The sequence below is a fragment of the Taurulus bubalis genome (assembly GCF_910589615.1).
Source record: "Taurulus bubalis genome assembly, chromosome: 3".
NCBI lineage: Eukaryota > Metazoa > Chordata > Actinopteri > Perciformes > Cottidae > Taurulus > Taurulus bubalis.
In genome coordinates this window covers 33,174,510-33,193,200 of record NC_136591.1, presented here as the reverse complement: position 1 = coordinate 33,193,200, position 18,691 = coordinate 33,174,510, and the positions used below count along the sequence as shown (strand labels likewise).

At 41.7% G+C, this 18,691-nt stretch overlaps 1 protein-coding gene across 1 annotated transcript in view; it reads right to left on the bottom strand.

Moving 5' to 3' along the window:
* Positions 1-18,691, bottom strand: part of fam184ab (family with sequence similarity 184 member Ab) — a gene marked incomplete at both ends in the record, with an annotated part of 118,777 nt that overhangs the window by 52,957 nt on the left and 47,129 nt on the right. Inside the window, 7 exons of the mRNA XM_079215965.1 lie at positions 4,214-4,399; positions 8,249-8,430; positions 10,015-10,150; positions 13,876-14,127; positions 15,109-15,192; positions 15,439-15,678; positions 17,897-18,055. Of these exons, the coding sequence (XP_079072091.1) occupies positions 4,214-4,399; positions 8,249-8,430; positions 10,015-10,150; positions 13,876-14,127; positions 15,109-15,192; positions 15,439-15,678; positions 17,897-18,055 (1,239 nt within the window). The remainder of the gene's footprint in view (positions 1-4,213; positions 4,400-8,248; positions 8,431-10,014; positions 10,151-13,875; positions 14,128-15,108; positions 15,193-15,438; positions 15,679-17,896; positions 18,056-18,691) is intronic.

Here is an 18,691-nt window from a genome sequence, read left to right as displayed (position 1 = left end):
TCATGTCTTTCCCAAGGAGTAAAAATATTTAACATGGAATATGCAGTAGACAAGCGGCGTAAAAGCGCCATCTAAGAAGTGTGTGTATACGGTATGTATGAGCTTAAGCCCCGTTAGACTCGCCACAAACTGCGCTAAGTAAGTAGCGGTGAAATATTTATGCTGGAAGTTTTAGAAACAAACACACGTAGGCTCTGCATCAGCCGGCTGCCAAATTCAAATCCCTCCGCTCACAAGCTCACATTAATGTCTTTTATTACTCCATCATTTTGTCCTAATTTTGATCACTTTACCCACTTTACATTCTCCACTTACGTGCAGTGAGTGTCACAAGCGTACAAGCAGGACTGTGAAATTAAATCTCAGGGCCGTGCACCCATTTAAATGTCAAAACTCCCACACTTTTTACCCGAGCCTTCATTTCCTGATGTAATTTGAACGATTTTTGAAGTTCAACTTAATTAGTCCCATAGTCATTTTGCCTTTTGTTGAACTGCACAAAAAAAAAGTGACACATATCAAACTCTGTGGCGAAGAGATGTCCTTGCAGCACGGAGCGGTTCAATTTCCGCACACATTTTCTAAGACCATAACATATGAACCCACTTTTTCATTGCGCATTTGCCACAATTCCTCACGCACGTAAGTAGTGCGTTAATCTAATTAGTCCTTCACTGTTTTCTGCACACTAAAGCAGCTGCGTGCCTCTGCATGTGAAAAGGAAGAGTAGCAGATTTAGCAACGCCCCAAAAATAGCACATTAGAGCGTCTTATCACCAGTGAGTCATCCGGCGTGTCCACATGTGGCTTCCACCGGCTGCCACATCTCCCAACTCGGTTTTCATTGAGAACTTATTTGTATTTGTCTTTACTTTTCTTTCTCATCTCTTTTGTGATAATATATCACTAACAGGTCTCCTGCAGGTTTTCCTACCAGCCCAGGTTATGGAATCTCAGAGGTGCTCTATCTAGATGACATTTATGTGTGATAAATATAAATAATGCTCCCACGTCAGTAGGCCGCATTTCCTCCTCCGCCAGCTTCTTAGTCACTGTTATTGCCTCTTTTGATGTTTTTTTAGTCTATAGATATATAACCTAATCAAACTGCATATGTTCTAATGTTTTTTTAGTGTCACCCTGTACTGAGAGATTACAAATACCAAACCTTTATTCCGTATTTTAAAAGGGGGGGCTTCTTGTTCTCAGTCTGTTTTTGCCCGTGTTGACATGATATTGGAGGATGAAAGCCTGTGTGATGACATCAGCTTCACCGACACATTTTTTTCTGCGCTAAAGAGCTGATGGATAACTTTGAAAAGTAGCAGCTTTTAGAAGAGAAAGGTAAAACCAATGCTGTAGCGATCCCCTGCTATAGATTTATGAAGCACCTTAAGATCTTGAGCAGCAAAACAGCTGAGTGAAGCTCGAAAGGCAGAAGAACATCTTGGGTCCACATAATGTCTTCTTTAAAAAAATACCCCCGAAGGTCCTTTAAAATCTAATAGATTCTGTTGGTCCGGTCATTAAATCTAATCGTTCCCTGAAAAATGGTCTCTTGAAACTCAAATGATAATCTTGTCAATTGGATACCACATTTCTGTCCAACCTCTCTTAAAGAAGTAGTTGTATATAGCACTCACCTCCCCCGGCTCAATTTGGCCCCAGAATATGTTTGTTTTTTATATAAACGTATATAATGATGTTAAGGAGATTGGAAAATGAAATTAAAGCATATCACTGCAAAAAGACTTTGACGGAGGCCGAATAAAAGAAAGCCGCTCAAAACAAATTCCTTCACAGGAAGTGCTTAGTTTAACGAAAACAGTTGTTTGGATGAGCTCACATAAGGGCACAAGACACTTAGATGATGCCGTAGAGGACGTTTTTTTGAGTCTTTCAGACATTTTATAAAAAAAATTATGTGCTTTGATCGGCCTCCGTCAAACAGTGTGTCTATTTGCAGTGATATGATTACATTTTTCATTTTCCACTCTCCTTGACACCATTCAATAGAACTTTTTATGAGACCATGTAGGGCCGAGGGAGCTCAGTACTGGATAGAATTTATATTGTTTTTGAGTTAAGTCTCACCGTGATGTTTACAGCAATACAAGTCTGATGATAGTGTGTAGATAAACAGTATGGTCACTGTCCCTATTGATGTGTATTTATTGCCCAATCTGGAGACTGTTATCACCTTGAGCTGATATCATGTTCTGTCTTAAAAAGAGAGAAAAGCATAAATGTTTGTCTCAATTTCTTTGCATGTCAACATTTACAGTCAAGCCTAACAACTAAAATCAATCTTTCTCTAATTCCCTTTAATATTTGTATTCATATCAAAACAGAAAAACGTCTGGAACAATATTTAGACCTCCGTGACACAAGAGAAATGTACAGTTCAAGTTGAGTCTTAAGGCAAAGACAGCTTCTTGTAACAGATGGTCCAGTCAGTGAACAATGAGAAGTTAGCTCAGAGGTTAGAGAAGCAGGCTTGTGACCAGCAGAGTGTCTGTGGGGAGGAAAACGAGAGCTGCCGTCTCCTCTCTGAACGACTGAACAAACAGTAGAGGAAATAAACAGCATTCTCAGCCAGTGTAATGGTCAGTGTACCTCCATCCACACACACGACATGACTATGGTCAGTGGTTTGGTGCTGATCAAACTAAAACATATGCAGACACCCCGGGACGTCTGTCATCCAACATCACCTCTTGTTCATTAACAAATACTGTGTAACATCAACAGACTGAAATGGTGTGACAGGCCCAAATCTTTTGGCAGGCGATGAATCCAAAATGCATCGAGACTGCGAGAGAGACAGCTTGTGTTTTGACTGAGTCATTCCTGGATGTCCCGCTCTTCAATTTTATCTTTTTTATTATGTATTTATTATAAATTGTGAAAATATAAAAGGGGTTTATCAATGTGTCACTACTTGTAGCAATCCATCCAGTAGTGAAAAGAAGGTATTCAGATTCTGGATGTTAAGCTGCACTACTTGACATATTAACAGTGGATAAAAAAAAGTTAAAAAAAAGTAGCCCCTCCCCCAAAACACATGGAGACACACTGCCACACTGCCTGCCAGGCGGCACAATGCATAGTAACCTTATCCAACTACCTCATGTCTCATTCACATGCAAGAGAACACCTCACATTAGCATTAATGACAGAACAACCAACATGGCTATTGTTAGTACTCACAGCTGTCAAGGGGCAGAGTGCGTGAAGCTTCGCGTGCAGGTAGGTAGACATGGAGGTACCAGCCAATCATTTCACGCAGGTTGGATGACATGACAGGACTGATTACTGTCCTGTGACAGCCACGGATATCAGATTTTTTTTTCTTCTTTATTTTGTGAGAGATGTTTGCTGTTGGGATGTTCTGAATTTAAACAAATATAACAAAAATGCTTATAAAATTGCCTCTACTAGGTTTAAAGTGAGTGTGTTTTTCAAACACATCTGTTTTCTTTAAGTATAAGTATCAATAAATACATGCTCAAGTACTCCTTCACTAAAGCAAGTGAATATAAGTAAGTAAATAAGGTAGAATTACCAATAAAATGTACTTAAAGTATCAGAATGAGGACAGATGTTGAAGGCAGTGAACAGTAACCACTTTCTATATTGTTGGTTAGTTCAATCAATACCAAGACATCAAGTTTAATAAGCTCATGACATGATTTAATATAACGTAGCTACAACAATCAGATAACTGTCAGGTGGAGTAAAAGTATAAAGCTGCACCCCGTTACCTCCAAAAATACTGTACTAAATGTTCTTTGTTACTATCTACCTCTGGTCTCCATAACATAGCTTAATACTTCTTCCACACTGGGGGAAAAAAAACGGTTTGAGTCGAGCCCGAAGCTTGATGATGCAGGATCAATTAAAACATACAGCTGTTTGTTTTCCTCGGGCTTTGCGCAATACACGCTGATTACACAAAGACGCGGGCGGCGTTGGGTAAAATTAATCTGGTGGATTCCCGCTCATCGTGCCCGGCGAGCTCGCCATCTGAAGCACCCTCTGTCGAACATATTATCACCTCCCATTCTTCCATTCTTCCATCGCATGCGTAAGTGTGAATGAGTGAACTTTAATCAACGGCGGCGGCATCAGCCGGAAGCAACCTCCATCACATGAGCGCACAACGCAGATGCAAGGTTATCCGTGAATAGATGGCGTCCGCGTGTGTACTCACAGCCAGCATGCGGTTCTTTTCCTTCTCCGCGTTGTTGAGGGCGTTCTCCAGGGTCACTCGGTGTTTCTTGGCGACTTCCTCCAGGGTTCGGGCCTGGCTCTCCTTCATCTGGCTGACCTCCTCTTCGGACCGACCTCGCATGTTGCTCATGTCCTTCTCGTGGGACGACTTCTCCTCACGCAGGGTCTGCCGAGGACAAAACAATAAATTAAATAAATTTGCATGCGCAGGTTGAGCAGGTTCAAAAACATGTTTTTGAGGTGAGCGTTATGATAGACGACACACTCACACTCACACAGAAAGGGCTCGGGCTGACATTCACCCCATTCGCTGTGTTTTTTCAGCCTTATCATTAGTATTGACTCCACAGAATCGATCCTGTATTCTGTCTTTATCTGAAATTGTGTTCCTCACCACTTCCCATTCATATTTGTTTTTCCTAAAGCACCAAAACCCAACAGGCTGAAAACTAATCTTTTTCTTCTTTCACACTCCATGTGGGATTATAGATAAAGGGGTTATTGATTATGGAGCTGGTGACACAATAATCACTCAGCAACACAACCCAAACATCATTCTTATTCTAAATGGAGACTTTTGCTCAGCCCCCTTTTAGTTACTGTTGCAGCGCCTGTCGAGATGATAACGGTGCCGTTCTTTTTTTCTTTAACTCTTTTACTCATCTGGTAGCAATTCTCGACGGGGGTGTCGAAGTGTAAACTTCCCTAAATCCAATAAAGAGCAGGACAGAGCAGCGAATGTTGCAAAAATAATGTAGTTAGTAGGTAGTAAGCTAGTTAGCTGGGTGTGCTAATGTTTGCAGCTAGTTTGTGACTGCCGGGCCTGCTCTGTACAGTTATAAAGAAACAGTCAATTAGGATAATTAAGGGCATGCTGATGAGTTATCTGCCGGTGACTGGTTTGTGGATAAGTAAGCGGAGAGGTGGTGGAATCAGAAGAAAGCTTTGAAACTGGAAGGCACAGAGGAACGGATGGATCAAAGCCAAACGCTGTGGCTCAGAGGGCTCAGAAGAAAGGGAGAATGAAGTTGTGCTGATTCCTAACCGAGATCCATATATTGTGCCGGAGACAGAAAGGCAAGAACAAAACGCTCTCTGCACTCGGCAACAACGCGCTGGGTTTGTCATTGGGACTCTGGCAAGGCATGAATTAAGGATAAGGTCACAGGCAAGGAGTGATGATCCCGAGAAATCGAAAATAAAAAGGGAATCTGTGATCCATTTGCTCTTGGTTTGATCAGGGGGAGCAGCTGTTTCTTTATTGCATTAGGTTTAACAAAGTTTTAATCAGCCAAACTGCGGCAAAAAATAAAAAAGCCACATGGGAGCAGTAATATCCACGACTTGAGCTGACATTAGGCAGGGTCCTGTTAGACTCAGAGTCTAACAGGACCCTCTAACAGTTAGAGGGTGTATCAAGATTATCCGACTACTCATGAGATGAGATTCAAAATCAGTTGCTGATATCCTTTTTCTCAAAAGCTCTGCCTACTATACTTCTGCCAAACTATTTGCCGTTTTATCGGCGATGAATAAAAGGACGAGATGCCCCGATCTCGAGCCAAGAAATACAGAAATAACACACACATTGAAATAAAAGGTGTAGGCCTCTAACTCTCATCCTGGACTTGGGACTACAAAAACAATTCTGGCAAAAAAGTAGACACTGCTAGCTAAATGTTTTGCACACTGAGAGAGGAGCGATAACAGATTTGATTTTAGTCTAATTTTAACTGCCTCATACAGAGAAATGCTGCATTGTAGAGCCCAGGCTTTAATTGAGGAGAACAGCGCTGTAACATGAGCAGGCCTGAGGTGGATCAAACAGTAGAGTACAGGGAAGATCAGATCAGATTTTTGCTTGATTTTAGCCGTTACGGGTCCACTATAATGTGCCCGGATTGGCCCCAGGATCAATCCTTAGAATCAGTTCGTGACATCTCACTAAATACCCTCATTTTGGATTAAATCTCTGGCAGGTGAATCTTGTATACCAAACATTTCCTTTGCCAGTTCCTAACTCAATCATGCCAGAAAGGGCACAATAACAATTAGATTTGTTGAAATCATTGGGACTCATGGAACAACATCTGCTTGCCGTATAAGAAGAACAGTGTTCCCTCATTGCCAACACACTTAAAACATACACTGCAGGCTGTCCGAAAACACACACAATGTACATTCTGTTTGGCCCCGTACCAATCATTTAAAAACCAGTGAGTATCGGGCAAATTATTGAATACATCAGACATTGGCAACAACATGAAAACAAACTACTTTAATTCACCCACCAGGGATCATATTGGTTTGCACTAATTGCTCCAAACCAGAGGGCTGTTTTGGAAATCTACCAAGAAACGTCCACCAAGCTGGTCAAACGGAGCAAAACTGCTGTGTTGTCATATGGCCAAACAAACCCGAGGGGGGCGATCAGAACAACAGCCCATGAAGAGAACTTGGGTGGTTAATTTCTTTTGCAGAAAGAAGAAAAGGAAGAAGAAGAAAAAAGATAATTGAGAAAAAAGAAAATGTTAACAAGAGAGAAGGAAAAAGACAAGGCTCCCATTCATTTAATGACTTTTCCACAGCATTCTATAATTAAGTAAGACCACTAACATTACCTAAAATGTTATTTCCCTCCCAGCTTGCTAATGTTGCTTATTTTCAAACACAATTATTCCAGAAGTCACTCCTTAATGCAAAGAAGTTGGAAAACACTTCCCAGTGTAAAACACACTTCGATATTACGGGATTAGTTTTTTTATTTAACGATTGTTAGGTTAGAAAAGCCCCCAGCTACAGTCCTCTCACCAACAGCCAGATTACTGCGAGTAATCCTCTAATGTCAGCTATCAGTCGAGCACTGGGGGGACGTCGCTGCCGCCATAACGGGAAGGTGGCGTGAAGTTTTTAAGTGCTGCGAGATGTTTTATAATTCCGAGGAAGACATTCAAATTCACAGCAGCCGGTGGGAGAACTTTACCAGCTCCCAGAGGATTACACAGCACAAATGTCAGAGATAAGAGGATGGGAAAACACACATGAAGCAGCAACACTTGACATTTACCGTCGGCTGTGGTTGGTCTGCTGACTCCACTCTTCCTTAAATCAACTGACCTTTAAAAAGAGGAGCAGCTTGTTGTTTTTTTTTTAGTTGTTGTTCAAAGTTTATAAATGCAGTGATCGACAGGTTTGAAACTTTCAACAGTTTGATGACTGCAGGTTCACATTTGCTCCATTTTGCTCATAAGCCTTAAACGTTTAGTTGCATGGATACCATTTCTAAGAGCTATTCTGCAACAAAAAGAAGCTCTTGGGGGTTCAGACAGGTGGAGAAAGACATGAAGACAGAAAAAGAGTGGGAGTCTTGATGCATTCTATACAGCTATGTGTCTGTGCCTTCACAGTTTGTGTTCTCCATAAAGTACCCAGAGTACACAGGGGGATTACTCTGTAAAGTCTCATCAATGGCAGTGTTGCAAAACTAAATTAAATAAGAAAAAAACTAAACACCAACGTGAATTGAAGCAATACCTTTGTTTTGAGCCAAGTAAGTATTAGAATTGCGTCGCAGCTACAACAGATGGGCTTCTACTTTTGGGCTTTTTCGCTCCAAAAGGATGACTTTTGGGGATTAATGAGGAGTTCAGGCAAAAAAGGGAAAGACAGAGAAAACAAGCAATATGGCAATTGAGCTTCTCTGATTTAACACTGATTCTGACATTAAAAAAGACCAATGTCAGTACATTTAGTGGTCCCTTAAACTACAAAAATCCTAAAAAGCATGCTAATCACTTGCATTATATCTCTGTGGTATAAATTGACTATTTATGCAAGGACCCTTTTCTCCAGAATATGAGCACAGACTCTTTTACTAACTAAGTGTATTTAAAGGATAAAAAAAGCAAGTCTAGAGGAGAGTCTACCAAAACCTCCGTCACAGCATCTTGACGGCTTATTGCATATTCATCACAGTGTTATTCCAGTCTGAGGTGAATACAAATCCCCCACACACCTTCTCCAGGGACTGGAGCTGCTGTTTCTGTCTCTCGTCCAGGGCTTGGCTCTGGCTCCGCAGGGACTCCCTCTCTTCTTCCATCCTCAGCACCTTGTCCTTCAGCCGGCTCCGCTCGTTGTCCACGTCCCTGATCGCTGCTTCCTGGGTCATCTGTGTGGCCTGCAGGCTGCTGATCTGACCTATGACGGGACAGAGCCGACGGGCGTGAGCCGAATGCAACGAGTACAGCGATGTCATCTGCATATTGACAAAAATGTCAATGGTGGACGTTTCTTGTTGTGCTAAATAAACTGGGTTCATGTTAGTCCACTTCTTGCTTTGGAGGTGGTGGTATTTTATTTGGTAGTCGTAACTCTCCTGAATGTCATAGCGGTTTCTAGAAAATAAAGACAATCAAAGACATTTTAAGAGTTTAAGAGTTGGCATTTCTGTAAATCGACATAAAAAAAAACAGCTGAGTAGGTCTCAATGCCAACTGACTTTTTTCACTGATGTACCCATTGCAAAATGCTTTTTCAGCCAGTGCAAAATCATTTTTGATGCAATACACAACGCTGTGCCATCAGTGTCTGATTTAATATAGAATATATATAATTCAGTCTATGAACATACACTTACATTTTATTGAATATATTTTAAATAACCATTTTTAAAGGATTCATGAATGGATGCTAATTTTAAATAGATTTTTTTTTAATCTAACGTTCCCCCTGGAGTGCCTCCACAAACCCCCATTTGAGAACCACTGCTCCAGACTGCAACAACAGAGATTCTGAGCCAGACTAAAAGCTGTTAATATGTCCCTTTATTAAGTAGAAAGTAACCATTTCGATTTTCAATAAGTGGTTTATCTAAATAACGTCTGTTTGCTAATTGTATTGCATATTTCTGTGCAATTTCTGTGCAGTACAATATTTCTGTGCAATACTGTCACTATATTTTGTGCCTTATTTTTATTTATAATTTTTTCCCTTAAATTTATTTAATTTTTTTCCCTTTAAAGTTTATTATAATTCTGTGTTAGGAGGACCCAGCAAAATAAGCTTTTTATTGTACAGAATAACTGCCTGTTATCTGTGCATATGACAATAAAAAAAAAAAGTATATATCTTGAATCTTAATTTGCTGCGACGTTTTCGCGACGGAGCCGCTGGCGGGGCGCCCTGACACCGGCCTTGCCGTCAGTCATGCAACACGTCATGCTTGAGCATACTTCAGTGTGCTGTCATAGTTACATTTCCCCACCGAGATCTTATCCATCTGCCTCACATGCGAGCAGCTCCAGATGAAAGTGACGAAGCATTCTCATTGGGCGTGACGAGCTCATAGGAGCTAATGGGCCGAGCACAATTCCACACTGAGATGCCGCCATCGCTCACGCATTTCAGACAGTAATGTTGATGCAATATTGTTGCACAAAGTACTGACAGAAGACATCGCTCGATATTGGATCAGATTCTAACGTGCAACCATTTACCCGACATGAGTGCACACAAACGCACAACTTAAACTGGGAATAATTGATGGGAGAAGTGTTTTCTTCTACCTCTGAGGGACTGATAATACTATTAGCTTGGGTATAAACAGCATTACGCCATTAAAGTGGCCCACGCCATGATGCCACAGATGACTTGAGAGGAGCGGTTACCGGATATGTTTGATGTTTTAGCACAATGAGCCCAGGAGGAAGGGTCCTGAGGGTAGCGTGGGTGTAAGGATGCATAATGAATACAAGACCAGATGAGAGAGGAGAGGGGTCTTACTGGCTTTGAGCAGTATTTCAGTCGCCTGCTGCTGAACTCGGTCTCTGGCTGCCTCTAGTTCACACTCGGCTTCCTTCTGACGGATCTCCACAATTTCGGAGTTCTGGGTCACCTCGTCCAGCTGCTTGGTTAGGTCCTGGAGAGGAATCAAAGAGAGCCACAGAGAGTAAATGAAACTGTTAATGGCGGCCGAACCTGACGGAGAGAATTGAGTCAGTGTAAACTCGACCATGGTGAAGTGCTTAATGCATCTCCTTGTTAATCAACATTACAAATGATGGAGCAAGGAAAGTGACTTTATATTTTGGCAATGACAATTGAACTTGGCATTGGCAAAAAACAAAACCTTGAACTGAATAAAGAAACATTGGCATCAAAACGCTTGTATTTGAAAAAGTTGAATTGGCACTGAACAAAGTCTTGGCACTGGGAAAAAAAACACAGGCAGTGAGAGAATATCCTCCATCAAGCATTCTATTAAGAATGATTGTAACACACTTGTTCTTTTTTTTATTTACAATCTCATTAAATCATTTTCTTTTGGTTGTTTTTCAGTGATCAACTTTTTCTTCACGTCAGTCTTGTTTCAACATAAAGCTGACAGTTTATATTCAGTCAAAGCAGCATAACGCCAGTTACAAGCTAACTTTAGGTTCTATGTGAAAAAAAAAATCAAAAACGGATTAGTTTCATTACTGTAATCATGTTTGACACTTTCAGATCTCTAATGCAGTGATTCTCAAAGTGGTGTCTGTGGCACTTTGCCAGAGTGGCGCTCTGAGGACATTTTTCAGATTCATCCCTTTAAATCATCTTGTTGAAAAAAAATTATTCCAAGGGACATACATCTCTGTCTTGTGAGGGGCCCTGAGCTGAAGTGTTTTTACATTTATCATTCATAAAACAGAAAAGAAAAGTGCAATACTTTCTTTGAGAGAAATGTAATTACACAGCTACTGGGATGAAGGAAACACCCACATGCTCGAGCTTAAGCAGATATGTAATGTTATGTATATGTTATGTAATAATTATGTTGCTCACAGCGAGTTTTCTAACATTTCTCAGACTTCCATAGCTAGTTTGCACAAAATGAAGCATATTGGTGGCTTATTACTAATACTGAGGCTCAAGGATGTAAATGCTGAGTGCTGCTCAATTAAAAAGGAACTGGACATGAGGGAGGGATTTAACATGCTCACGAACAAGCATACACACACACACACACACACACACACACAAGAAACTCATGAGGGGCAATTTCACATGCCTCAAACTTAATTACCGCTGCCACGGCTCGGACAAAGACACCTCAGTGCCTGGCTTTACGCTAAGACCATTTGTTCCAAGTAAACATGGAAATCTTCACAGAAATATATACTTAAATTTCTTTTTACAAGGTAATAAACTAATTCCCTCCTCAGACCCCTGGTTACTGTACTTATTAGCACAGCTTGCTGAAACCGGGATGAAAAGCATTTGCTGTAGTCTATTTTCAGCAATGGCTCGGGAACATATTCTCTCAGCGGGGGTCCCCACAAGTACAGTCTACAAACTTGTGTGTGTATGTCTGACGCTGGAGGAGGTCAATAGTTTAATGAAATGTATCTCTGTTGATTTAAACAGGCTTGAACAGAAATCCCATTGTTGCTGCCATTTAGTCATTACCTCGATTCACCCCTCATTAAGATACATATACAGTCAAATAAATCACACACAGCCTCACTGTCAGTCATCCTTATGGCTGAATCCTGCATTTCCAATTAAATATAAAAAGGCCTTGAAAACTGTCCTTTCAAAGAGTTATTGTTTCATCCTGCTAAAAGCTTCCCCTAACCCGTCCATATAGGCTTTACCTGAGAGAGAAGTGTTTAGCCCAAATACATTGACAGCAGCAATTTACCAAAAGCTTCAGTGGACTATTTCACTTGGGGGATACTTTGTAATTTTTGGCCTGCGTTATTCCTATAGACGCTCGTGAACCGTCCGCGATTAATTACGTCTGTCCCAGTTACTCCAAGCGATCATTTGCTTGTGTTTCTCTGGAGATTTGCCCACTAAATCATAAGCTAAAGGAGGATGACAGAGCACACTGGAGCAGTAAGCTGGAGCATCCTGACACCAACTACAAGTGCCTTGGCCTGTGCCGAGTTGATATTTGATGCTACTATTTCTACCCATTAAGTATGCCGGCACAGTAATTATGCCTCCTGAGACTAGGGAACATTTAGATTTTGGTGCAACATTTTAATTTTCCGTAGTGAAAGGAAATTTAGATTGAAACTTCTGATCTGAGCGTGTTCATTTAAAATCTATCTATCTATCTATCTACCCATCTATCTACCTATCTAAGAGATTGAGGCTGTTATTCAGAGATTTTTGTCATATTTTCCTAAAAAAACAATACAAGATATTCGCGATGCGCTGTGTGAAAGATCAAAAAAGACAGGCTCAAATTGTTTCTACCCTCTGATATCTGTTCTGCTGCCTTGCACCTTGAATCATATGCGAGAATCTAGAAGAAGCTGTCAAGTGAAGTTGGTTTCCAGCTCTCTGCTCTGTTGCTCTGTTGTCGTTTCTTATCTGGGTTACAGTTAATTGCTCTGAAAAGGAATGAAATGATTAACCCCAGGCACACCAACCATGGCTGACCTTGATAACGTTCTCAGTAGCGCTGAGAAAGGGAGCTCCCCAGCCCGTCTTCTGTGCAATCAGTGATAATTTCCCACCAACTTCACAGAATATGATAACAAACAAAAACAACGACCTAACCAATTCCCCTGGGGCACCTGTCAACTTTATTTTCAACGGTGGAGATAATATCCTGTGAGTCTATTTCCAAAGGCCTTGCAGAACTCAAGAGAGTCGAAAAGATGAACACAGCATTGCTATTTTTGCCCGACACAAAATGTCCATTGCAGAAATGCACCACACTGTAACATTGTTGGAGAAAAACTGATTTCCTCTCTAATATATGCCGTTTTAATGGCCTGTGACGTATGGGTGAACTCTCCCCTACTTCATGAAACTCTGTGTGAATTATCTGTATGTTCCTGGCTGAAGAACATAAACATCATTGTTGTCCTTATGGACATGCCAGAGACACTTTTGTGTCTAGCAATTTAACAAACACAGAGATCCATACTTGTTGGTGCTTAGCTTTTCAAAAACTATATTTTTTTGCTGCAGTCAAAAAACGTTGCTTTCCCGCTTGCCACACGGAAAGGCGTGATCTACGAGCGCCACACAATGCTACCTATATGACTGTGATGCCGTCAGACATGACGACAGACTAGCGCAGCTTCATTTGAACACGTTGAATGTAAAAATAAAAATCACATACCGTGCTAAGTATGTCCAAAAAAGATACTAAATGGCATCAAAACAGCCGAGGATTTGGGACAAAAGACTTGTAAACGTGTGTGTGTGTGTGTGTATGTGTGTGTGTGTGTGTGTGTGTGTGTGTGTGTGTTTGATCAGCGGAAAAGAGTGAAACTGGTGAAGGCCAACTCCATTTTCGTATCTACGTAAACAAAGGTTATTGTCAGAAATAGACAGTCCGTTGAGCATCCACCTTTCTGTAATTTAATCTGTGACTTGAACACCACACTATCCATGAAAACTAATGTTCATCCCATATACATATGTTTTATCTACCCAATTCATCATCCATTACAGAGGACACATTTTATAGGCTGTCCATAAAAGCTGCATCAGAATACGGCCAATCAGAGACTTTATTTGATTCAATTACAGGATGTTCCGGTACTGTTTCTCCATCCCTGTCCCCTCCAGCCTTTATAATCCACATGAAGCTAAAGCACGTGACTCAAAAGACGGCGAGGTGGGTGAGTCCGGACTCACCTTGACGCTGCTCTCGGCCGTGGTCAGGGACGCCTGAAGCCTGTGGGACTTCTCCCGGTTTTCCCGAGCCTCTTCCGTTATCCTGGCCAGCTCGGCCCTCAGTTTTCCGAGGGTCTTCTGGAGCGCAGCCTCCTGGGTCTGGAATTCCCGCCGCAGCTCGGATTCGGTGCGTTTCCACGCCAACAGGTTGTCGGCGGTCAGCTGCTGAGTTCTCTTCATGGCCTCCAGCTCGCGTTCGTAAAAAGCCTGAGCCTGGGAAAGGACAGACTGGTGAACAAAAACTCCTAAATCCAAACAAGTAGAAACCCTAAAGCCGACAGCACGGAAACGGATCATTAGTTTAGTTCTTTACTTTTCTCTCTTTCTTCTTCTTCTTCTATGAAACATTGGGACTGTAATTAGAAGCCGTTTTGGGCGATTGGAAAAGCGTTCTCATCAAAACGCTATCTCTCGTGAAAATAATCAACACGAGTAAAAGTTGAAGCCAAGCTGCCTTGGCTGACTGTTCACTGTCAGTGAGGAGGTTATTGTATTGAAATTAATAGCTTTTAAAATGCAGTGATTAAAACCGTGGCTTTCGCTGTACACAAGTCTGCAGATCACAGCCTTCACTTTGAGCAACCTCAGTGTAATAGTGCCAATAAATGTAAATGTGGTTCTTTTTGAACCATTACTTACTTTGGCAGAGCCTGTTTCACTTTCAACCTTGGAGCCTGTCTTTATTGTACTGTTAAAGCAACTCAAGAAATACCAGATGAGACATCTACAGGACAGCAATGATATACTCCCTCGATCTTTGGACAATTCATTGTGCTATAAACATAATATATAGATATATTTATCAATGACACTTTTCTGATTTGTTATTTAACAAAAGTTCAGCTGCCACCGCGACCCAGCCGTGGATAAGCGGATGAAACTGGATGGATGGATGAATTTCAGATATTTTTAGGGTTGAGGAGTGATTCAAATTCAGTGACGTTTGTGGCCCAGAAAATGAATAACCGCTTCCCCTCAATATATTATGAAACACATTTGCAGATGCACTTGCTGAAGTTCATCATCTGATTATGAACAGGACCGCCTCTGCATTTATTAAGTTTATACATAAATGTATTTACTTGATAAAATGTACCTATTTAGACCACTTCATAGATGTATCCCAGCCTTATACTCGAACCCAGAAAACGTTGGCGGCGTAAATACAAATGTCCGCCCCAGTGGCGACAGTACCTTGCTGAGTTTGGCCTCGTACTCCTCCACCAGTCTCTTCTTGTCCTGTTTGAGTTCCTCCACCCGCTCCGTCAGAGACTCCACCTGGAACCGCACAACACGTGAGCAGAGATAAAACTACTTTTGTCCAGTGTTTCCTCACCCAATCTTTTGTATAATTGCAGACCATTACATGTGGCAAGAGTTAGAGTTGAGGTAGTAGGTTAAACGACAGAAAATGATGTGGTAATCACAGCTGCCCCACTTTCTTCCAGTTGTCTCTGCTGTGATTTACTTTGTTGCCGTGCCTTTCATTTTTCTGCTCTACTTTCCCTGCAGTGAGTGTGTTACCTCGGCTTTATGGAGCTGCCCCAGTTTCTCCTGGTCTTTACTGTAGTCTGCGTTCTGACTCTGGTGGCTGCGCAGGAGCTCCTGGACCTCCTGCCGGTGCTGGCCCTTCAGCTCCTCCAGAGCAGCCCTCTTCTCCTGCTCAAACTGGGTCTGGGCCTGGCTGAACGTGCGCAGCTTCTCCTCGAAGGACCGCCGCATCTCCTCCACTTCCCGCGACATGGACACCACGCGCTGCGTGTGCTGCCAAAGAAGACGGGAATGAAGAGACCGGGCTTACAGGAGGGTTGATATACGGGTCGCTAGGCCTTTTAGACTCTGGGTGAGTTTTCGTAAAAGAGGGCAAAGCCAAGTGGCGATGCTCCTGCTCGGGGGAATTTGACCTTCTGGCTGCTTTAAATTAGAACTGAGAACCAGAAAACACACTCAACTGAAAGCCCAACATCTTAACAGTAAGCGCTCCATAAATGGGTGACCACAAATATAACAAAAAGGCGTATTTAATACCAAATGACTTAAAGGGTGGTCTCTACATTTACCCTTTTCATGAAGCAGGCGAGGCAAATGATAAACATCCCCCCAAGCGGGATTTACATATACAGATTCACGCCTTTCATTTAATTTGCTGGCACAGTCTGGAATTAGCATTTCACTTATGAGAAGGCAGCAGATAATTACACAATCAGCGACACGCGCTAACTACGAGGTGCAATTTGTACCTGAAAGCACATGCTAAAAAAAGGTTCACTCCAGTGGTGAGTTTCGTGCAACGCAGAGCCCTCGACCCAGCTCTGGAATAAAAAAATACAAAAAAACGGGAGAATTTGATCTGATGCTGAAATGAAGTATTAATAAATGCAGTGACAGACATACAAGCTGACTATCATCAGCTACCACTCTGATGGTAACAATAGCACGAACACACCTTTGCATGAGCCTTGGCGTGCCACTAAGAGTCATCGTTTTATTCCATCCCTTCACTTGTTCCTGAACACAGAGCTGCACATCGTCGACCCACTGTACTGTATATCAATCCAAATGCTAAGGTCATCCATCTGTCTATTCATCCTGACTACTGTATCGATTTGTTGCAATGTTCACTGTCCACATTCTCACACTCTCTCTCTCTCACACACACACACACACACACACACAGAGATAGAAAAGGTCAAACACTCGCTGACATGTGCATTGTAAGTGCATACACATGCCGTGTTTCCACACAACAGTCAGGTGAATTTTCAGCAAACTTTTGATATGTTGCAAAAAAGAAACCGGTTTGCAGTGAATTCAGCAGGTCACAGCGTGGTTTTGTCAGATGTTTGCGGTACAGGCTACGCCTGAACGGATTAGAGAGGAAATTAGAAACAAAAAAGTTGTTGTTTTAATTAGTCTATCATGTCAGTTAGTATTGGCCATGTTTCATTCTGGAGATAAAGACAATATGAGTATATATACAAGAAGACAGTGGAACCAGCTGATCAGTCATGTCATCAATTAGCGATTCGCTTTTTCGACAAAAAGGTAAAAAAGCACCTCAAGTGAGCGAAAAAACATTGCCACAAAATAGAATTTTAGCACGTTTGATTGTTTCCATATAGGTTTTCTAACGCAATACTTCAAATTGCCCATCGAAATATGTGAATGGAAACGCCGCTGCTGTGTGCAGATTGAAAATCAGTCTTTAAAAAACAACTTAGGAGGTGCTGGAAGGGTGTCTTAGCCAAATATATTCAAAAAAAATCTTAAAATCTACCCCTCCGTGCTGTAATTACAGTATGTCAGCAAGCGAGATGTGTTATCGCCACTCACAAGATGTACCCACTCTGAAACGATTCTTTGTTTCAAGATAGTGAACTGTAGCATTTATCTGATCCCTGATCAGTGCAATCACTGAAGGATCTGCCTGGGTATTATTCATGTTGTTGTGTTGACTTCATTCTCTGCTCAGGTAGACATCACTCCACTGTATCTTTACATAGCTAATAGTTGTTTGCTGCTATATTAATGCTCTGAGTTTTGAATTAAGCACCTTTAACTGATATTGTTGTGACTTTAGTAATAAAGCTATTCTTCTTCTTGTTATTCAGCAGTTACCAAACTGGTAGCTCTGGTGCCTGGGAGGACCAAGACGGATTAAAATCATTATTTATGATCTGGCCAAATGAGACACATATTAGGCTAAAATTACACAAAAAGCGTATTCAATCTCATCTGGATTTTATCCGAACACAAAGACACTTGAAATCACTGGTGAAAGGAAGCTCTGATAACTATGACTACTGAGTCGAATATCCAGACAACCACACAGTGCGGTGATGCTGACAGACAAGAGAAAACTTCTCAGCCTCACAGCAGCAGACAGAAACAGACATTAAAACTAATTACCTGCTGCATCGGGCCAGGCACCGCTGCCTCTCAACACACACACACACACACACTGCATCACTCCTCTGTCTACCTGGGCCTCGGTGCAAAGCTGCATGTCCTCCACCCTCTGACGGTAGCCTTCAAACTCTGCCAACGCCTGTCTCTTCATCCTCTCGTGGAGCTCCATGGACTCCTCCAGAGACTGGATCCGCCTCTTCAGGTCTATCTCATCGCTGATCTTGCTCTTGTACTGTCGATTGAACAATGGAAAGTATTTGAAATCCTCATGTGGTGGCTCATAATAGGATCATGGGAGACGTGTGCCCGATTGTGCGACCTGAAATGCGGTTAGTTTGTGAGGAAACAGCGGAAATGTTCGATGGTGCAATGTGAAAAGATCATTCCACCAGATTTTGTTGACACAGTAACAAACATGGCAGAAAATACATATATATATACACATATATATATATGTATATATATATGTATATATATATATATACATATATATATATATACAAATAATAATAATAAGGTCTCCCGAGCGAGAGAAAATACAGTGGAAAAGTATGGCATGTAAATGTCTATAAATATGTGTTCGGCTGTTCGATGTTGGTCACATCGCTGTCAGGGAAGCAACTAATTCCCACAAGGAGAGATGACATATAGACGTAAATAATTAATATTCAGTGGATTAAATATTGATGAGTTCGTTTTGGATGTGATCTCGGCTCTCCAGCTGCCGTGTGTTAGCGTGCAGCTGCAGTGCAGAGACGTACTGTAGTTCAGTGAGCTGTGGATGACTGTAAGATATACAGCGATGCCGCCTCATCTTAACGGACTGACCTGAATGTGACCGCATTTTAAAAAGAGCCCCGCCGGCTGT